Source organism: Amblyomma americanum, chromosome 7 (genome assembly GCF_052857255.1).
Source record: "Amblyomma americanum isolate KBUSLIRL-KWMA chromosome 7, ASM5285725v1, whole genome shotgun sequence".
Taxonomy (NCBI): domain Eukaryota; kingdom Metazoa; phylum Arthropoda; class Arachnida; order Ixodida; family Ixodidae; genus Amblyomma; species Amblyomma americanum.
The window spans coordinates 145,883,696-145,903,497 of record NC_135503.1 but is presented as its reverse complement, the minus strand read 5'-3'; the positions used below and the strand labels follow the sequence as shown (position 1 = coordinate 145,903,497).

At 48.0% G+C, this 19,802-nt stretch overlaps 1 protein-coding gene across 1 annotated transcript in view; it reads left to right on the top strand.

The window, feature by feature from the left end:
* The window catches only part of LOC144098152 (uncharacterized), a 44,094-nt gene extending 24,807 nt beyond the window's left edge, over window positions 1–19,287 (top strand). The window contains exons 2-7 of the mRNA XM_077630680.1: window positions 11,196–11,297; window positions 12,524–12,548; window positions 13,832–13,911; window positions 16,207–16,263; window positions 16,511–16,564; window positions 19,175–19,287. Of these exons, the coding sequence (XP_077486806.1) occupies window positions 11,196–11,297; window positions 12,524–12,548; window positions 13,832–13,911; window positions 16,207–16,263; window positions 16,511–16,564; window positions 19,175–19,287 (431 nt within the window). The remainder of the gene's footprint in view (window positions 1–11,195; window positions 11,298–12,523; window positions 12,549–13,831; window positions 13,912–16,206; window positions 16,264–16,510; window positions 16,565–19,174) is intronic.
* Window positions 19,288–19,802: the final 515 nt, after the last annotated feature.

Below are 19,802 nucleotides of genomic sequence, written 5' to 3'. Positions count from 1 at the left end.
GCACGGGCCAACGTTTTGAAGGCGTGTGGATTGAACCCAGGGAGCAACACCATCAAGTGGCTGAGGGAAGCTGACCATAAGCGCATGTACTTTGCGGACCGAGCAACACGACAGCTTACAAAAGAGGCCCGACAGTCAAAACGACAAGCCGAAAAGCGAAAAAATGAAGGCGCCAGTGACTACGAAGCAGGGGACTAATAAACCAATAACTATGCAGGCGTTTCTGCGAACAAAAATGGTTTTTCACATCTTTTTTTTCTTTACGCTCTATTATCTCAAAACAGTGTTTTTTCTTACAAAGGTACCATTATTTCCAATGCCTTTCAAGACAGACGGCTGATTTTTTTTTTCAATCATCTACATAAGTGTTGCCAACTACTGAACTAGAATTAAGAAATTTCACTGAGCAGTTATTCTGTTATGAATTTTGAAATGCGCAAAAAAAAGGCCAGATTTGTGTACTACCGGAAAAAATTTATTTAAAATCGAATTTTCAACACATTTCAAATATTCTAGTTCAGTAAAAAGAGCACAAAATTTGGCAAACAATGATATATGTATTATTAGGCTACTATTATTAGTTAGTGAGAAACATGTACCTCACCATGGCCTAAAATGCATGGGAAGTATAGGGCTTACCCTGTGCCCTTAAAAAACTCGTGAGACTCAAGTTGCAGTCGTAGTTTGTCGCACATCGTTGACCCCAAACCCGATGCCACGAACGCCAGCATAGCTTCCCCGCCGAACGAGCGGGCAGCGAGCCGACAGCTTCGATGTGAACGCGCTTTGGATGTGCGCGGCGTTGTTCGCTGCTCTCCGCGTGATTTCTGCGTGCGCGCACGGCCCCACTGCGCCCGAGAGAGACGAGCGGGAGGTGCTGCCGTCGCCCACTACCTGTTGGGGCAGTGGCGTACATTGCGAGGAGGAGGAGGGGGATTTTGAAGCGAAAGCTTTACTGGCCGCGAACTCGCGATTTCGCCGTTGCGCTACTCCATCGAGGCACGTGACGTCACCGCGCGGGTCTCGCCGCGGAAGGGGCCTGGGAAAACACGGCTCAAAATTTAGGCAGCGACCACTTTATTCTGGCTCTCACCCTCAGCAAGGGCGTCAAAACACGTCGCCTCAAAAAACCCACGATCACTGATTGGGACATGTTCAGGCAAATTAGAGAAAATGGTGAATCGGAAGGCGATATCCAAAACATAGAGCAATGGGCGGAGGAACTTAAGCAACAAGTCGAGAGGGCAACCACGACCCTGCGAGAAGACGATGCGCCAGCGACGGTTGATAGCAAACTCCTTCACATGTGGGAAGCGAAATGCGGCATGGAGAAACGCCTCCGGTCACAAAGATGGAACAGGAACCTTAGAAGAAGGATAGCAAGGCACAACAAAGAGACTGAGGATTACGCAGCAAAACTCTGCGAACAAAATTGGTGCAATAGATGTGACGAGATGGAAGGGAACATGAGTCTAGCTAATACGTGGAGTCTACTCAGACACCTGCTTGACCCTGATAATTCGAAAACCCAATCGGGCATAAGCCAGGCACACGTTTGAGGGCTCGGACAGAGAACTCATGGCAAAATTAATTATGTACATAGGAGATACAAAAACCTCACTCCTGCCGGAGTATGAAGGACCCCCAAACGAGGCCCTAGACGCGCCGATCACGGAAGCGGAGGTTCGCGCCGAAATATTAGGCCTAAAAACAAAGTCGGCGCCTGGTCCAGATGGCATTACAAACAAGGTCCTCCGAAACTTGGACGATAATTCCATCCGCATGCTCACCAAATACATGAACATCGTATGGGACAGAGGCCGCCTACCACAACAGTGGAAGACGGCAAACGTGATTTTAATACCGAAGCCGGGCAAACCCCCTAAGCTAGAAAACTTACGGCCAATCTCTCTAACATCCTGTATTGGGAAATTGATGGAACGGGTAGTCCAAACGCGCCTAACGCGTTTCATGGAGCTCAACGATCTGTGGCCGCACGAAATGGTAGGGTTCCGACCCGGCCTGTGCACACAAGATGTAATGCTCCGCTTGAGACGCGACATCATAGAAAATAGCACCAAGGACGCGAGGGTAATATTAGGTCTCGACCTGACGAAGGCCTTCGATAACGTAAAACACGCGGCAATCCTCTCTGGCCTCCGAGAGCTGGGGGTCGGAAACAAAACGTACGGCTACATAAAGGACTTCCTGTCGGATAGAACGATAAAAATAAGGTTTCAGGACATTGAATCCCCCACCGTCAAACTAGGTAGTAGGGGTACGCCGCAGGGTTCAGTGCTGTCCCCATTCCTCTTTAATGTTGCCATGCGAAATCTCCCGGCAGAATTGAGAAAAGTGGAAAACTTGAAATTCAGCATGTACGCGGACGACGTCAACCTATGGGTCACCCAGGGCAGCGACGCGAACATCGAGGAGCGCTTACAAACGGCAGCAGACACCGTAGTGTCCTATGCGGCTGAAAGGGGCCTCTCGTGCGCTCCCCAAAAATCGGAGCTCTTTATCTACAATCCGAAGGCGCTCAGGCACAAACGCCAGATAAACATCAACATAACAGTAGAGGGCCAAACAGTGCCAAAAGTCGAGCAGATTAGGATCCTGGGGCTATTTCTACAAGCGGACGGGTAGAATGATACAACGATAAAGAAATTGAGTGCGTACGCCACGCAAGCCATGGGTCTGTTCAGGAGAATCGCACTCAATGGTCGAGGCCTTAAAGAACGAAGCCTCCTGAAACTAATGCAGGCTTACATCACTAGCCGCATATGCTACGCCACACCATTCCTAAACATCAGATCGGACGAAAAGCAGAAAATAGACGCACTCATCAGACGATGCGTGAAGAGGGCTCTGGGACTCCCCATCTCGACCTCTACTGAACGCCTCCTCGAAATGGGTGTGCACAATAATTGGACGGAGCTAGCGGAGGCTGTGCGCATGGCACAACTGGAAAGATTAAGCAAATCTACCACGGGCAGAACCATCCTTGGCTGGGTGGGGCTGCAGTCAGACAGGGGGACATGCCAACACGCGGACATTCCACGAGGATGCCGCGAACACATAACAGTGCCCCCGCTACCTAAAAACATGCACCCCACATACAACGGGGAGAGGAGACGGAAGAGGGCCGAGACTCTCGCAAAAAACGCGGACAAAATAGGGCCGAAAGGAGTCGCCTACGTGGACGCGGCTAGCGGAAAGTTGGGGGCGGCGGTGGCTGCGGTCGTTGACGGCCGCGGCGTACCCGTCGCCGCCGCTTCCGTTAGAAGTCGAAACATAGACACGGCCGAAGAAGTTGCAATAGCGCTCGCTTGCGTTGGCACGGAAGCCAGTACGATCATTAGCGACAGCAAAACAGCTGTCTGGAACTTTGGAAAAGGGAGGGTCTCGAAGGAGGCAGTCAAAATCCTGGAAAAGGGAAAACTCGATAGACGAGTTCGAATAATTTGGACCCCCGCGCACGAATCCGTCCCCGGCAACGAGGCGGCGCACGAGCTAGCCCGAGCACTCTACTTCCGGGCAGCCGCAGAGCCGCCTGGTTGCGAAGGGATGGACGAGAGGCTGCAGACATAAAAAGAGATCATAGAGCACTATAGACTTGGTAGACGGTCCCTGCCACCACCGGACCGAGCGCTAACAAACAGGGAGGCAGTCGCATGGCGGCGCCTGCAAGCTGGGAACTTCCCGAACCCCGTCTGGCTCTACCACACGCAAGTGGAGGAAAGAGCCGACGATAAATGCGCGACATGTGGAGAGAGGGGTACTTTAGACCACATAATCTGGCAATGCCTTGGTTCCCCGGGCGCCAAGGAGAACATAAGAAGTAGAGAAGCCTGGGAACTGATGCTGCGAAGCGAGTCCCTCGCCCACCAGCAGCAAGCCATCCGCCTGGCGGCTAAAGCCGCGAAGAAACACTGTCGCTTCGCCTGTCTTTAGTCGCGGAGACCCCGGCCCCCGTTCTCCAAGCCTGCGTGCCGGGGATGGGGAGTAGGGGGTCTCCTACATCGGTGGAAAATAAAGTTCTTACTCACTCACTCACTCGCCGCGGAAGGTAACTGTGCTGCTTCGCGTGCTCGCCGCGCTATCTGGCATGACGTCACAACCCGCCGCTCGCCGCCGTTTGGTAGGACGTGACACCGCGTTCGTCGTCGTTGCGCTCGCCTCCGCTCGCTTCGACAGCTGCGTCGCATGCGTGATAAGATGTTGGAGAATTAAAAACGAGAGCTGGTGTGCGCCGCAACCACAGTGTAGGCGACAGTACGGACGGCGACAATTCCGACATTTCTAAACGCCGCCGTGAGACAGGCACGTTTAACGTCCGGTGTCTCGACCGCTAGCAGCAGCGACAGCAGCAGGAGGAGAGACCTGAGTCCTGCTTCACTGAAGACAGCCCGTGATGAACGATGGAATGCGACCAAGAGACTTCAGCGGCGGGCTCAAGAAACCGAAAAACAACGTGCCGTTAGCCTAGAGAAAAGGCGTAAGAGTGATGCGACCCCTTCAATGTTTGGATATCCTCGATGCTGAAATCAAACATGGACAAAGGTCATACTGGACGTTTATGCCTGTGCTTCATACGTTGTGGAATATGTGAACAAGGCCAACCGGGGAGTTTCACACTTGCTTTCGCTACGTATATCCTGGCATAGCCGAGCTAAGCCACTGCCATTTTTTCTCTGTCTCGCTCCCTATTCACTACTGCGCATGCGCCACTAGTAGCACCGAGCCACAGGTGTTCCGCCGCTGCGCAGCGCCACGCCTTTCCTCAAGGTTCAATAATAATAATGGGTTTTGGGGAAAGGAAATGACGCAGTATCTGTCTCATATATCATTGGACACCGGAACCGCGCCGTTAAGGGAAGAGATAAAGGAGGGAGTGAAAGAAGAAAGGAAGGAGAGGTGCCGTAGTGGAGGGCTCCGGAATAATTTCGGCCACCTGGGGATCTTTAACGAGCACTGACATCGCACAGCACACGGACGCCTTAGCGTTTTTCCTCCATAAAAACGCAGCCGCCGCGGTCGGGTTCGAAGTTCCTCAAGGTCCAACTTTCAATTTTCAGTTTTCTCTTCCTTCTTTCCTGCCCTCCTTTATCCCTTCCTTTAGGCGCATTTCGGGTGTCCACTGAGAGCATTGAGACGGTTCCTGTGCCATTTACTTTCCTAAAAACCAAACAAACAACCGAGCTGATGGCGTTTATACTCTTCATTGGCGTTGCAAAAGCCGTTCATTTTCAAGAAAGGAAAGGCGCACAGCCGCTTCCATGGACAAGTGCAAACCTCAATCTCGCTTTCATGTAGATGGCGTGGCGTTGGTGTCCAACTGCAAAAGCCTGCTGTGATTGCGTACCGCACACTGGATAGGCAGCGCGCCTTCCCTGCCACCCTGGGAGCGGTCTTGCAGTTAATGGTTGATCGCGAGATTTATCACGAAATGAACGCTGCTGCCTTGCTATTGCTGCATTGCGGTTTGCCAGCCACAACGCTGTCAGCGCTAATTCGTTCAGGCCACATCTGTCTCTCCCCACAACCACATGTATCAAAGCACAAATGAGGCGTCCGCATATCCAGAGAACCAGTTATGCGCCCTTACTTTCCCTAAAGCCATCGCTATCTAGAACATTGTCAACGCCAACGCCAATGAACACAATGAACGCCGACATCTTTCGCTTTTGTATATCTTGGATTAGCTGAGCTAATTCGCATTTTTTTTCGCTAATGCCCGACGCGGACGACACCGGCTTTTCTTCTACAAGAACTCTTAACGCTTTCGCGTTAATGATATGAAAATTTAGAGGGGACACTCAATCTCTGCCTTAAGTGTGTGACGCGATAGAATAAAGGGTTAATTCCCATATATGCAGAAAGTCATTCTATACATTCCTAGATCCCTGAGAGTCCCGATACCGCTTCTGGCGCAGTGGTGCTGCGGTGGAGCACGCTTAAGCTGCGCCTTTAAGAATGCAACGCGATAGCGTTATCGCGCCCCGTTCACACCGTATGCACATTTGCTTGTCGCGCTCTTGAGTCACACAAAAACGTAGTTCTTACGACGCAACACTACTTTACTTGTCCAAAGCATGGCTGTGTTGTAATTATTTATTCTAAAACGTGATTCTCGCAATCTGCATCATTGCACTTTCTTGTGCGTACTGCAAACTCACGGCCAACGCCTTTGAAAACGGTTTTACCTTGTTGCTCCTGATGCTACGTATGGTGAACTGACGCGCGGGGCGGCCAAACCCGATGCCACGAACGCCAGCATAGCTTCCGCGCCGAACGAACGGGCAGCAAGCCGCAAGCTTCGTGCTGAGCGCGCCTTGGATGTGCGCGGCATTGTTCGCCCCGCACCGCGTGATTGCTGCGTCCCCGCACGGCTCCACTGCGCCCGAACGAGACGGCGGGGGGCGCTGCTGTCACGCACTATATGTTGGGGCAGCGGCATACATTGTGTGGAGCAGAAAGAGGAAGGAGTGGTTGTAATGGGCGGCGCCTGATGCGCTACGTGCACGCCAAGCAAAGACGAAAAGTAGAGGAAATGTAGTTTGCTATTCGCTCATCTGCGACTTCTGTAAATTCCATGCTCATAATTAGTAATATACACCACAGTACAGGTGCTCATTGAATAATTCGGAAGGCAGGACAGGCGGCCACTCGTAGGCGAAGCGCGCCGGCGTAAGAATTCGGAGGCAGACTGCGCCTGCGCGGGCTCCCTAACTAGTGAAGCCTCCTTCCCTAGTGAACCTAGATTAGTACTGCCTTGCTCCAAGAAGGCTAGCGCTAGGGACTTCGTAGTTTTTAGGAGGAAACTGGGCGAGCGGTGTCTGTGACGCGCTGCGTGTTCACGCGCTCTTCTCCGCCTTCTCTTGCGCGTGCGGCTTGCGTTGCGTTGCGTTGCGTTGCGTTGACTTCTGCATTCATTTGGCGAGACAGCCGTCACGGTGGCTCAGTGGGTATGGCGCTCGGCTGCTGGCCCGAAAGACGCGGGCTCGATCCCGGCCGCGGCGGGCGAATTTCGATGGAGGCAAAATTCTAGAGGCCCGTGTGCTGTGCGATGTCAGTGCACGTAAAAGAACCCCAGGTGGTCGAAATTTCCTGAGACCTTCACTGCGGCCTCTCATAGCCTGAGCCGCTTTGGGAAGTTAAACCCCCCATGAACCATAACCCATTTGGCGAGACAGTCACGCTCCCTGTGATTGTCGCTGTGGCTAGCATTTTAAAGCACGTAAGTCGGCTCTGGAAAATCGCACTTCTTGCGCAATTCCTGCCTCAATTTAATTTTCTATCGTGAATGAAGCGCCATTTTAGAAAAATGGCGCGGGTTTGTTGGTTGGTGTAAAAGAGTATTAATACAACGTTTTTTATTTCAATAAATTAAGCGTGGTGTTTCTCAGCACTTATTTCGTGCACAAAAACTTTATGCAGCCGGCACTTATTAGTCGTCTATTCAAGATCACGCAATGAGGCCATACGAGTTGAATGCAAAAAAAGTTTGCACGTCGGGCAAGGCAACGCAGAGTTACCTTTCTGTTCTTTTTTTCTCGGTTCTGGGGAAACATAAACCTCACTGAGGTCATACGAGTTGAATGCAAAAACGTTTGCACGTCAGGCAAGGCAACGCCGAGTTACCTTTCTGTTCTTTTTTTTTCTCTGTTCTGGGGACACACAAACCTCACTGAGGTCATACGAGTTGAATGCAAAAAAGTTTGCACGTCTGGCAAGGCAACGCAGAGTTACCTTTCTGTTCTTTTTTTTCTCTGTTCTGGGGAAACATAAAACTCACTGAGGTCATACGAGTTGAGTGCAAAAAAGTTTGCACGTCGGGGAAGGCAACGCAGAGTTACCTTTCTGTTATTTTTTTTCTCTGTTCTGGGGAAACATAAACCTCACTGAGGTCATACGAGTTGAATGCAAAAAAGTTTGCACGTCGGGCAAGGCAACGCGGAGTTAACGTTCTGTTCTCTTTTTTCTTTGTTCTGGGGAAACATAAACCTCACTGAGGTCATACGAGTTGAGTGCAAAAAAGTTTGCACGTCGGGCAAGGCAACGCAGAGTTACCTTTCTGTTCTTTTTTCTCTGTTCTGGGGAAACATAAACCTCACTGAGGTCATACGAGTTGAATGCAAAAAAGTTTGCACGTCGGGCAAAGCAACGCGGAGTTAACGTTCTGTTCTCTTTTTTCTTTGTTCTGGGGAAACATAAACCTCACTGAGGTCATACGAGTTGAGTGCAAAAAAGTTTGCACGTCGGGCAAGGCAACGCGGAGTTAACGTTCTGTTCTCCTTTTTCTTTGTTCTGGGGAAACATAAACCTCACTGAGGTCATACGAGTTGAATGCAAAAACGTTTGCACGTCGGGCAAGGCAACGCGGAGTTAACGTTCTGTTCTCCTTTTCTTTGTTCTGGGGAAACATAAACCTCACTGAGGTCATACGAGTTGAGTGCAAAAAAGTTTGCACGTCGGGCAAGGCAACGCAGAGTTACCTTTCTGTTTTTTTTCTCTATTCTGGGGAAACATAAACCTCACTGAGGTCATACGAGTTGAATGCAAGAAAGTTTGCACGTCGGGCAAGGCAACGCGGAGTTACCTTTCTGTCCTCTTTTTTCTTTGTTCTGGGGAAACATAAACCTCACTGAGGTCATGCGAGTTGAATGCAAAAAAGTTTGCACGTCGGGCAAGGCAACGCGGAGTCGACGTTTTGTTCTCTTTTTTCTTTGTTCTGGGCAAACATAAACCTCACTGTCATACGAGTTGAATGCAAAAACGTTTGCACGTCGGGCAAGGCAACACAGAGTTACCTTTCTGTTCTTTTTTTCTCGGTTCTGGGGAAACATAAACCTCACTGAGGTCATACGAGTTGAATGCAAAAACGTTTGCACGTCAGGCAAGGCAACGCCGAGTTACCTTTCTGTTCTTTTTTTTTCTCTGTTCTGGGGACACACAAACCTCACTGAGGTCATACGAGTTGAATGCAAAAAAGTTTGCACGTCTGGCAAGGCAACGCAGAGTTACCTTTCTGTTCTTTTTTTTCTCTGTTCTGGGGAAACATAAAACTCACTGAGGTCATACGAGTTGAGTGCAAAAAAGTTTGCACGTCGGGGAAGGCAACGCAGAGTTACCTTTCTGTTATTTTTTTTCTCTGTTCTGGGGAAACATAAACCTCACTGAGGTCATACGAGTTGAATGCAAAAAAGTTTGCACGTCGGGCAAGGCAACGCGGAGTTAACGTTCTGTTCTCTTTTTTCTTTGTTCTGGGGAAACATAAACCTCACTGAGGTCATACGAGTTGAGTGCAAAAAAGTTTGCACGTCGGGCAAGGCAACGCAGAGTTACCTTTCTGTTCTTTTTTCTCTGTTCTGGGGAAACATAAACCTCACTGAGGTCATACGAGTTGAATTCAAAAAAGTTTGCACGTCGGGCAAAGCAACGCGGAGTTAACGTTCTGTTCTCTTTTTTCTTTGTTCTGGGGAAACATAAACCTCACTGAGGTCATACGAGTTGAGTGCAAAAAAGTTTGCACGTCGGGCAAGGCAACGCGGAGTTAACGTTCTGTTCTCCTTTTTCTTTGTTCTGGGGAAACATAAACCTCACTGAGGTCATACGAGTTGAATGCAAAAACGTTTGCACGTCGGGCAAGGCAACGCGGAGTTAACGTTCTGTTCTCCTTTTCTTTGTTCTGGGGAAACATAAACCTCACTGAGGTCATACGAGTTGAGTGCAAAAAAGTTTGCACGTCGGGCAAGGCAACGCAGAGTTACCTTTCTGTTTTTTTTCTCTATTCTGGGGAAACATAAACCTCACTGAGGTCATACGAGTTGAATGCAAGAAAGTTTGCACGTCGGGCAAGGCAACGCGGAGTTACCTTTCTGTCCTCTTTTTTCTTTGTTCTGGGGAAACATAAACCTCACTGAGGTCATGCGAGTTGAATGCAAAAAAGTTTGCACGTCGGGCAAGGCAACGCGGAGTCGACGTTTTGTTCTCTTTTTTCTTTGTTCTGGGCAAACATAAACCTCACTGTCATACGAGTTGAATGCAAAAACGTTTGCACGTCGGGCAAGGCAACACAGAGTTACCTTTTTGCTCTTTTTTTTTGCTTCTCTGGGGAAACAAACAACGCGCATGATTCCTGCTTTGTATCTTCACAGTGCTGTACATACTGTTTTTCTTGTATTTAACTCGTAGGGCCTACACTTGATTAAAATCGTATAGTCAAGCCAAGAAATGCAAACACGCGGTCAAATGCAAGAATATTCGCCAGAAGGGGAGAAGCGAAGCTACTGATGCCACAAGGGCGCAGTGTAGAATGTAGAAATACCTGCAAACCTCAGTGCTATTCTTGAGCCTTAAATACGTATAATTTTAATACAGTGCTGATTGCATGAATAAAAGCCTTATGTTGAGGAAGTATAGGCACTGAGAAATCCGCCACGTCAATTTATTTCTCGAACAGTTTTATTCCCGTTAGCCCGTTCACTCCAACTGAAGGATCCGTCAAGTCTTGGTCAGAATGTTCGTTTAATTCACGATATAAAGTGAAACTGAACAAGTAATTGCGCAAGAAATAGACTTCGCGCCCCGGCTATCGAATCTCAGAAGGGTCCAGCAGTTCTATGGTAGCCAATGCGCGGAGCTCGCACACAATCATGGAAACCTCGGCTGCATCACAGAATGGCCCTTCACACATCCACGTTAGCCGTGTATGGCCATATGTGGTACAGTTAAGGTGTTGAACACTTGACCTTGACCCATAATGTTTAGTTTACCATTAACCTTCGACCTTGAGTTGACCTTTGACATTGGGTGTCCTTTGGGTTGACCTTTGTCCTTAAGAACATCCGATTGGGAAATGTGAAGCCACGTGATGTCATCCTGTGGGGTGTCGTAAGACCATGTGATACCAACACCTATATATGACGTGTTGGTTATACGCCTTATAGCCGCAAGGTCGTGTTCGTAATACAGAACGGCTATGCTATGAATTCCTTCTGTGGAACACGTACAGAGCAAAAACCTTCGTGACATTCTTAGCACCTGGAATACGCCGACACAGCATATTTGTCCGAGAAGAGCTCTCGGGGGAAGAGCCTGTCGGCGCTCACAGTGGAACTGCTTAAATACTGCACTGATCGAATACTGTTTGCAGTGGTCAAACATCTTTTCCCCATTGCTTTTTTTTCAAGCTGCTCCTGGTGATGCGTCTGCATCTGTTGCCCCGCAGACTGCCGAGGCCAACACCAAGGAGGAGGGCGAAGGCGAAAACAAGGGCGAAAGCAGCTCCAAGGGTGAGACACATTGACAAATGAAGTGCCGCTTACATCCTTGTTCCATAACATGAGCGATTGCTGTGAGAAAAATTCTTTCATTCGTTTACTGGCCACGAACCTCCACTTGATGAGTGCATGATAGGCGAAGAAATCCCGCCTGGCCAGGAGTCGCAAGCGTTGATGGCGGCGCGACAAGATAGTGTAAAGCGACTAAAGAGCCCTTCCACATGCGCAAGAAATGCGTGCGACTGGCGACGAAAATAAAGCGTTGGAAAAATATTAGACACATGCTCTGAGCGGCCACAGCGCTTTTTCCCGTGTCCGACAAGGCACGCTCTCCGAGGAAGCGTGTGTTGTTAAGGTAATATTAACTTTTCGATATGACTACAATTACGTGCCGCCGCGTCACGGCCAGTTAAGGCGATGTACTACCCTATCCCAAAAATTTATAAAAGTTTCGTGCAATCTAGAAGAGCATTGTAAAAAAGCATTGCTTAATCACCCGGAGGGAGGGGAAATTTTTTTTTAGATTACACGAAGCACCTGTATTGCATTGCGGTCAGTGAGAGTTACTTGGCTCTCCACGAGCAACTTTCTAGCTCATATCGCCAACTTATGAAGCGTTTACTCACAAAAGTAAGTTTTGAAGTGGACGCAGAGATCAGACACCTTCATCGGTCACCATTTTCGGCAGACACAGGGTGACACCGGTTGAAGAAATTGGCTGTATTATTTCTACTCGGCGTAGAAAACCACAGCCTATCTCGGGCATGCAAGGTTTCGCAAGCATTGCTTCAGCATTCTTCGTTCCTCTTATTCTCTATAAGGACCGAGAACGCAGGTCCGGCTATACTTCTGTTTGCGAAAACGGTGCACGCGTGGCGCCGTTTGCCGCTTTTATTGTTACGCGTCACATTCTTTAAAAGTAAAGTGCACTCAACCGATTCCGAAGTGGTCTCCGTGACTAACCTGTTTTTAATCTACTGTGGTGCTCCGAAAAAAGCCCTGTTAGTATATTTGTCGCAGCACTGTTGTCCACAAAGGAAACTTCTGCTTTGCAAAGCAACTGGAGGATCGGAATTAATCATAGCTGTGAATGCATAATGTACTGCTATGATGGTAGGTACAGAAACACAAGCTATTTATTTGATAAGGCGGCTCAGACGAGAAGACTTATGTTGGTGTATTTTTTGTTTTGATTATGCACTTCTTTTTGTTTTGATTTTACTTTTCCTCTTGTGCAGCTCTTGAAGAATTGGCTGCGGACGGGTAAGCGACGCGGGCACCATATTCCTCCCAACAATAAGCTGACGTCACGCGAGTCGCATCGCCTGTGATCGCTGTGGATCCCGCATGTAGCTGAACAGCCTTACCAAAAACAGTCGGTTCTTTTCATCTCTCACGGAGTGATAAAGTTTGGCATGTTGCATCTTATCCATATAATATTCATGCTTTGTGAGTCACATATGAAATGCGCAAATGGGTTTGTGCTAGGCTTTGGCCTAGAGTTTGTGCCCAAGGCCCAAATGCATCCAGTAGAGCACGAACGTGTGGTGGCAACCAAACGCCTTATAATGCAGCGTGGCTAAGAGGACGATATTTCCGCAGTTCTACGTGATAGTTGTAAAGAAAATTTCTCTCGTCTTTAAGTGGAAGACAGCTGCTTGCTCATTCCGATGTGTTAATACATAATACCACGGCTTTCCTCCCTTCACTCTTGAGTCCTTGGGTGATGTTTTAGACTTGATATCTTTTGTGATGGAGTTTAAGCAAAGGAAACAACGCCGCTTTGCTACCAAGAAAACGGTTTTCACACCCGGCTTCCCGAGCCGCGCTGGCCAGTCATCAGTAAATAAATATAGGCGAGGCCGTTAATACTCCGGCGGCAGCTGATGCTCCGAATGGCCACTACTAGGCACTGCTAAAAGCTCTCATGGAGATTGAACTTTTCAGGTGAGTGCTTGAGAGCGATTTAAACATTATTTTTTCGTTTGCTTCAAGTATTCTCTGGGAGTGGTTTACATTTTACGTTTTTGAGGTCACCAAGTGCATACAATGGCACATGCAAGGCTGTGAGGCCTACAGCTGCTCCTATTCTGTCATTTATGAGCTGATCACTCACCGGATAAATCAATCACAGGTTTCAAGTGCAATATTGCCAGCTTGACAGTCAGTTATGCGCTCTTATTTGGGTATGCGCTCCCTGATAAGTGTAAGATGGTAAAGAGAGCTTGTGCACGGTATCTAATGGTGTTGTTTCTCCAGCCTCACAGAAAGCGAAACGTCCGGGCTTGGTTTAAATTAGGGGGTGCCCGGAACTACCACATGAACAGCAATGACCTCGAAGGTGTATGCAGCATAGGAAGTTTGAAATTTCCTGCTTCTAGCACATGCTCCCATCATTAGGCATATTTAATGAATTGCTGAATATAATTTAAAAACTTGGAATTGTACGAACTCGCATGGCAAGCAAGTGTGCATGCATTCATGATCGTTCATCCAAGTTCATTTACCAAAAGCAAAGCGCTCACTTCGTCTCTTCCTCTCCGCAGCTCACAACGGATGATTATGTTCGGCGTCGTGGCTGCTTGCAGCATCATAGCCATTTCTCTTATCGGTGTTCTCTTGATGCGTAAGTGTTGACTGCTTCACATATCTTGGCACCATTATCAAAGCACATGGAATGCCGAATCAAGAGCTCTTGTTTTTTCTTCCTCTGACATCTCAACTCTTTCCGTTCCCATGCATTTAGAGCCGAACTTAGAGACGGATAAAAAGGCGATGCCTAGAGAGAAGACTCGCTCCCTCACAGCTTCTGCATACCTTAAAGGCACATGGTGTAGATTGAGATCACCTCCGCCCATCAGATTAAAGGGACACTGGGGACAAACACAAAGGCGCCGCGTTCAGTGATATCTGAGCTTTTGTATCTGATCCTTGATGCTATGCCACCCTATCACTCATCAGACTGTCTTTTCCGGTGTTGCGCCACAAACATAACCTTGCAACAAAAGGCCACTGCTTTAATTCTTACTTATACCAGATTTGGACGCACTTTTCCTCTGTCTTTTTTAAGTTCAAATAATTATAAGGTCGCATCCTTACTGCAGACGAACAGAAACTTAAAGGTTTCATCTGACACAACTGTGCGCAGAAAATATTTTCTTCTTTTCTGCTTTTCACTGTTTTTTTATTTCACAGCTTGACACACTGCAATTTTGAGCAAGAAGTAGGAAGCTGTGGGAATGCTGCGGGAAACTTTATTGCGAATGTGGACACCTGCGCATGGCAAAATGCCTTTTGTGACGTAGTAGGCGGGACAGCGCCCATGCAGCACCCGTATTCTAGCCACTGGTCCCATTCAGTGTAGAATAACAGTTCGTGTTTTTGGAACGGGGAACCGTTTATGAACGTAGTTTCTTCATATAGTGTTAGATTTCACTAAAAAATCAAGATATCTACAGATCAGTCGGCGTATGTCTTGAATTTTTTTTCTATTAACACTTTTATTATCGTCAAAAGCGTTTTTCATTGGCTTTCTAGGGGAGTCCTAACTGTCCAATGCAACCGATCGAAACACTTTAAAAGATATTGCTACATATCAGAAAAATGGACCACTACCTTCAATATTACCTTTAATGGACCATTACCTTAAGGTGTCTTGCAAGCTGCCGTGATTGTGCAGCGGTTATGGTGCCCGGCTGCTGACCCTAAAGATGCGGGTTCGATCCCGGCCGCGCCGGTGGAATTTTGATGGAGGCCAAATTCTAGAGCGCAGACAACTTTGCGATGTCAGTGAACGTTATAGAACCCCACATGGTAGATATTTCCGTGGCCTTCCACTACGGCATCTCTAATAGCATGCGCTGCTTTGGGACGTTGAATATCTGTAAACCATAAAGTATCTTACAATTTTCAAAATTTTGTTTCGTGTACTGTGCGACGTGAGTGCACGTTAAAGAACCCCAGGAGGTCGAAATTCCCGGTGCCCTTCACTACGGCGTCCCTCAAAATCCAGAGTCGCTTTGAGACGTTAAACTCCCCATAAACCATAAAATTTTGACTGAAATCGCTGGACATGAAGCAGCAAACGACGAAGCATTTCCATCGGCTGCGTCCCCCGCCTGTGTGAGTGATAACAGTCAATGGTACTTGTAAAGATCTGGGGTGTGCAAAACGCTCACGTGCTCCTAAATAGCCAAACCGAAACTGGTAGTAGCTGGCGGCGCTGCTGAGAAATTTGGGAACTGGCTGCGGTGCGCGTTAAGCTGAGTCTTCCTGTATACTGTCCTCGAGAGAGCCCGAACCTTGTCGAACCTCTCTCCATGCGCGCCGCCTCGCCAGGGTTGCGGAGAGAGCAGGGCCGGAACCCTGCGCTTGGATGCGCCAGTGAGAGAAAGCGCCCCTTCCCGCACACTCTTCGTACTCTTCTCTCCCTCCCCTCGCTCTTGCTTACGCTTTCGACGCCTATGCTGCTCAACCCACAAATGGGCGCCTAAGAACTGCGCTCTTAAAGTTGATGACGACTAAAACATGCAATACAGAGCTGCATAGAGTGACAGTTATACGATCGGTTACGGCAAAAGCATAGCGCTCTCGTGCTGTGGCCAGTAAATATCTGTCCGCGCTGCGTTGGGTTCGTCAGCCATTTTTTTTTGTAGGTCCAGCTGGCTTCAGAAATATGGGCAACGGATTTTCACAATTCCATGCGTTTAACGATAGCTTAGTAAAGAACGTCTGGTTGTTATCTTGATCACCCTGTGGTTTTATGGAAGCGGGTGTACGTTCAGCCATCGCGTACCCCTCCGCTACCGACTGCGCTTGAGTTTCTCTTAGGGGCAGCGAAGAACACGTAAGCACATGGCTGCATGAAATTATATTATAGATGCGGCGAGATCTTATCTAAATTGTATCAATTTTTTCGCAGGTCCACGGATGTCTTCTACGTGCTCGGACCCCCGGGAGCAGCAGCGCGGGAAATGCGGTGTGCTTAATTCATAATCTCTGTAACTTAAAAATCACAGGGTTGCACTTGTTTGCTTAAGAGCGGAAATGTGAAACCCTTCCTTTGCCCCTCTTTGTCTGTCGATTTTGTATCCCTAAATTTTGGCTATATTTTTGCTTTTGGTTCTTCTTTTATTTCTTTTATTGTATCTTTATTTTTATTTTCCTTTTTTGGCTTCTCATTCAGTTTTTTCTAATGATGACACTGATGACAATTTGATTGACAGGTGAGGCGGACACTTTCTGCAAACGGACACTTCCTGCGAACACTGATGAGGCAAGTAAGGCTTTCGTCTGAAAATATTATTCTGTTGTAACTTAAAATATTTGACAGCACAAATGCAGCACCCGTATTCTTGCCAATGGTCCCATTAAATGTCGATTAACAAGTTATAATTTCCTGCCAATGCGATCGGCTGTGATCCTTGTAGCTGGCGCCTAAAATTGCACCAGAGGCAAGGCGCTTTGGGTTATTAGTGAAATAAGACGGTTCTACGGTTCATTGCTAATAGAGATTCGAAGACTCCTCAGAGAAATACATAACATTGAATCAGTCAGAAGCATCTCTTTGCGCGGAAGCTTCAGTCGCGAAGAAAGAACTACCTTCGCTGTTTTCTGAATGCTGCCGTTTCATCAACTATTCCATAAAATCCAAGGAGATAGAGAAAAAAATCAGCAAATACGTTTGATAGCAGCCTTACTGCGGCGCCTGTCATCTGCTAGTGTTATGCATTCGCGATTATTCAGTCGCGCGATGGTGCCAGTTACCAGCCTCTGTCGTACTTTGGCTGCGCAATATTTTATTTTATAATGCTGGGAAAAGGTGCTTCTTTTTGTATATAACCCGTAAGTGTGCTTTCTTTCCGTACGGGGCATAACGCCCCAAAGTGACTCAATTTATGAGGGACGCCGTATTGGAGGACTCCCCAAACTTTCGACCACAAAGGCTTCTTTAACGTGCACCGACATCGCATAGTACACGGGCCTCTAGCATGTCGCCTCCATCAAAATGCTACCGGCCCGTCCTGGGTGAAACCTGCGCATTTCGTGTCAGCAGCCAAGCATCATAAACACTGAACTACGCGGCGGCTCAGATTCAATATAGGAATCTCCGATCTCAACAATACAGCCGAGTGGCTTTCATGCTGACGCTTACAATCCTTACTTAATCTGATTTGAGCACGTAAATGGGGGTCATTTTCAAAACTGGCAGTAGCCACACGGTGCTGACTATATATATCTACATAGGCGTCCGAAGAAAGGAGTTCCGTTGGTTCAAATATCTCGTTCAAAAACTTGCACGTTCCTCATCTCATTTCGCTGCCTGCATTTCTAATCTGAATTTTATACTCATTATTTGCTTCGGACTTTCTTGGATTGCCATGGTTATACTTATATTTGCTAGAGTTCAACCTTGACATGCGTCTCGCGTTTTTACACGAGATAAGAGTGATGACAAAATGAACAGCATGAGCAGACATTGTTCTCGCACACAGCTCGGCTCTATGGCTTCCCGTGGTGCAGACTGCAGTCGTTCGTTCCCGATAAAAATTGAGGTCAACCTTCGCACTGTCGCCCAAGATGAAAAAATTTTCATATGAAGACACATGGAAGCGTGTAACGCAGGACAGCCCTCTGGGTATTGCCTCTACGCTGCCTATTTTTTGACCACCGTTCGTATCTCATTATAGACACAGTTGTACGTTGTCGTAGTTTTCCGGAATGAAATACGAGGGAAAAGTTAACACTAGCAAGCCAAGGTCCCATAAAGATAACAATAATCTATCCCAACCTAGAGATATCCATATATTTCGTGTCAAGCCGTCAACCGCCGGCGTTGCTAGTTCCTTCAGGATTTGCGTTAATCATAATGAGTTCGTTATCCTTAATGAGGCAGCGCCTCCCGCGCTACCTTCGTACTCTTCTCGCCCTCCTCTCGGTCTCGGCTGCGGCTTCGATGCCTGTGCTGCTCAACCCACAAATGGGCGTCTAAGAGCTGCGCTCTAAAAGTTGATGAAGACTATGACATGGAATGGACAGCACGATAGAGTGACAGTTAAACGATTGGTTGCGGCAGTAGCGTAGCGCTCTCGTGCAGTGGCCAGGAAAGATTATCTCTTTGCGCCACCTCTTTTTGTAAGTCCAGGGTTGGTGCAGTCCGCGGGTTTTTCAAAAGCGCACGCGTTTAATGATAGGGCACAAAAGGATGTCTTGTTCTTATCTTTATTACCCTATAGTGTTACCGAAGGGAGTGTATGTTCAGCCATCGCGTACCCTTCCGCTACCCACAGCGCTTGAGTCTCTCTTAGGATCAGCGAAGAGCACGTTAACACATTGTTACATGAAATTATAATTTAACTGTTGGGAGATCCCTTCCAAATTGTACCATTTTTTGTTCTTTCGAAAGCCCACGGATGACGTCCATCTGCTGGGGCCCCCGGTAGCTGCAACGCGACCCTAAGCACGACACTAAGACATTATTCTGTCATCGCGCCTGCTTATGCTGCCATTTACTGTGTCGGATGTTTGCCTCGCTCTCTTAATGTTTGACCACTAGTAACTGTCAAATACGTAACCAAAGCCAATAATAATTTTAGAATGAGTTTTCACTCAGCATTTCTATGTGTCTTACTACAGAAAGCTCCGCAAAACAATGCACGAGATGTTTTATCACATTCCCTGCCTTTACTTTTATTTAACGCCTGTATTTAAATGCAGGCCGCCGTGTCGAAGTGCTCAGTCGGTGTGGCTGGTTTCATCACGTAAACCGTACAAGGAAACCGGCATGAAGAGTCTGCAGTGCTACTACCTCCGACTTTACCTTTAGAGTTTCAGTTCCACCAGTTCATTTCAGGAAAATGAGCTTCTGCATGAAAGGCAATTTGACCCAGTGTACGAGGACAGCACGGAACCTCAGGACGAGAGGGATGTGGGCGTCCGCTACAGCATTCTTGAAGACTGCGTCTACGTCCGTGGACATCTCATGACGCCAACTACTTGTTAGAGCGTCCCTTTCTACAAAGCATGGGCATCTCTTCTGATGTGTCTCTGACAAACACGCCTTTAAGGGCAGTTGAACGATCGCTTTTTTTTCACGCCTTCCGCACTGCATCTGGACGGCAGACCGCACAGACCGGGCAATAGGCGACCAGCCTTTCCGGCGACCGGAGCGAGAGTTGGGGAACTTACACTTTTGCAAGGATGTGCGGGTCCGGTTGGTGACCGGATTGTTGCTATTTGCTGCTTTTTACGTGACCTCTCGGGCCCCTCTACCTCGCTTCTGCCAGGGCAAGATGGCCGTCAGTCGACTGAACCGGAGAGCGATGCCTAGGCGGTGACAGCTATAACACCAAGAATATTGTTTTCGCTACATGTTGGTATTACGAGTGCGCAGAGAAATTTCGAAGTTCGTCGCGTGCAACTGCGGAGAGCGACAGTTGCTCTAGTCGAATTCTGTAATTTTCTACAATGCTGGAGTTGACAGAGTGCCCCTTCATACCGATGCAAGACCTACATGGT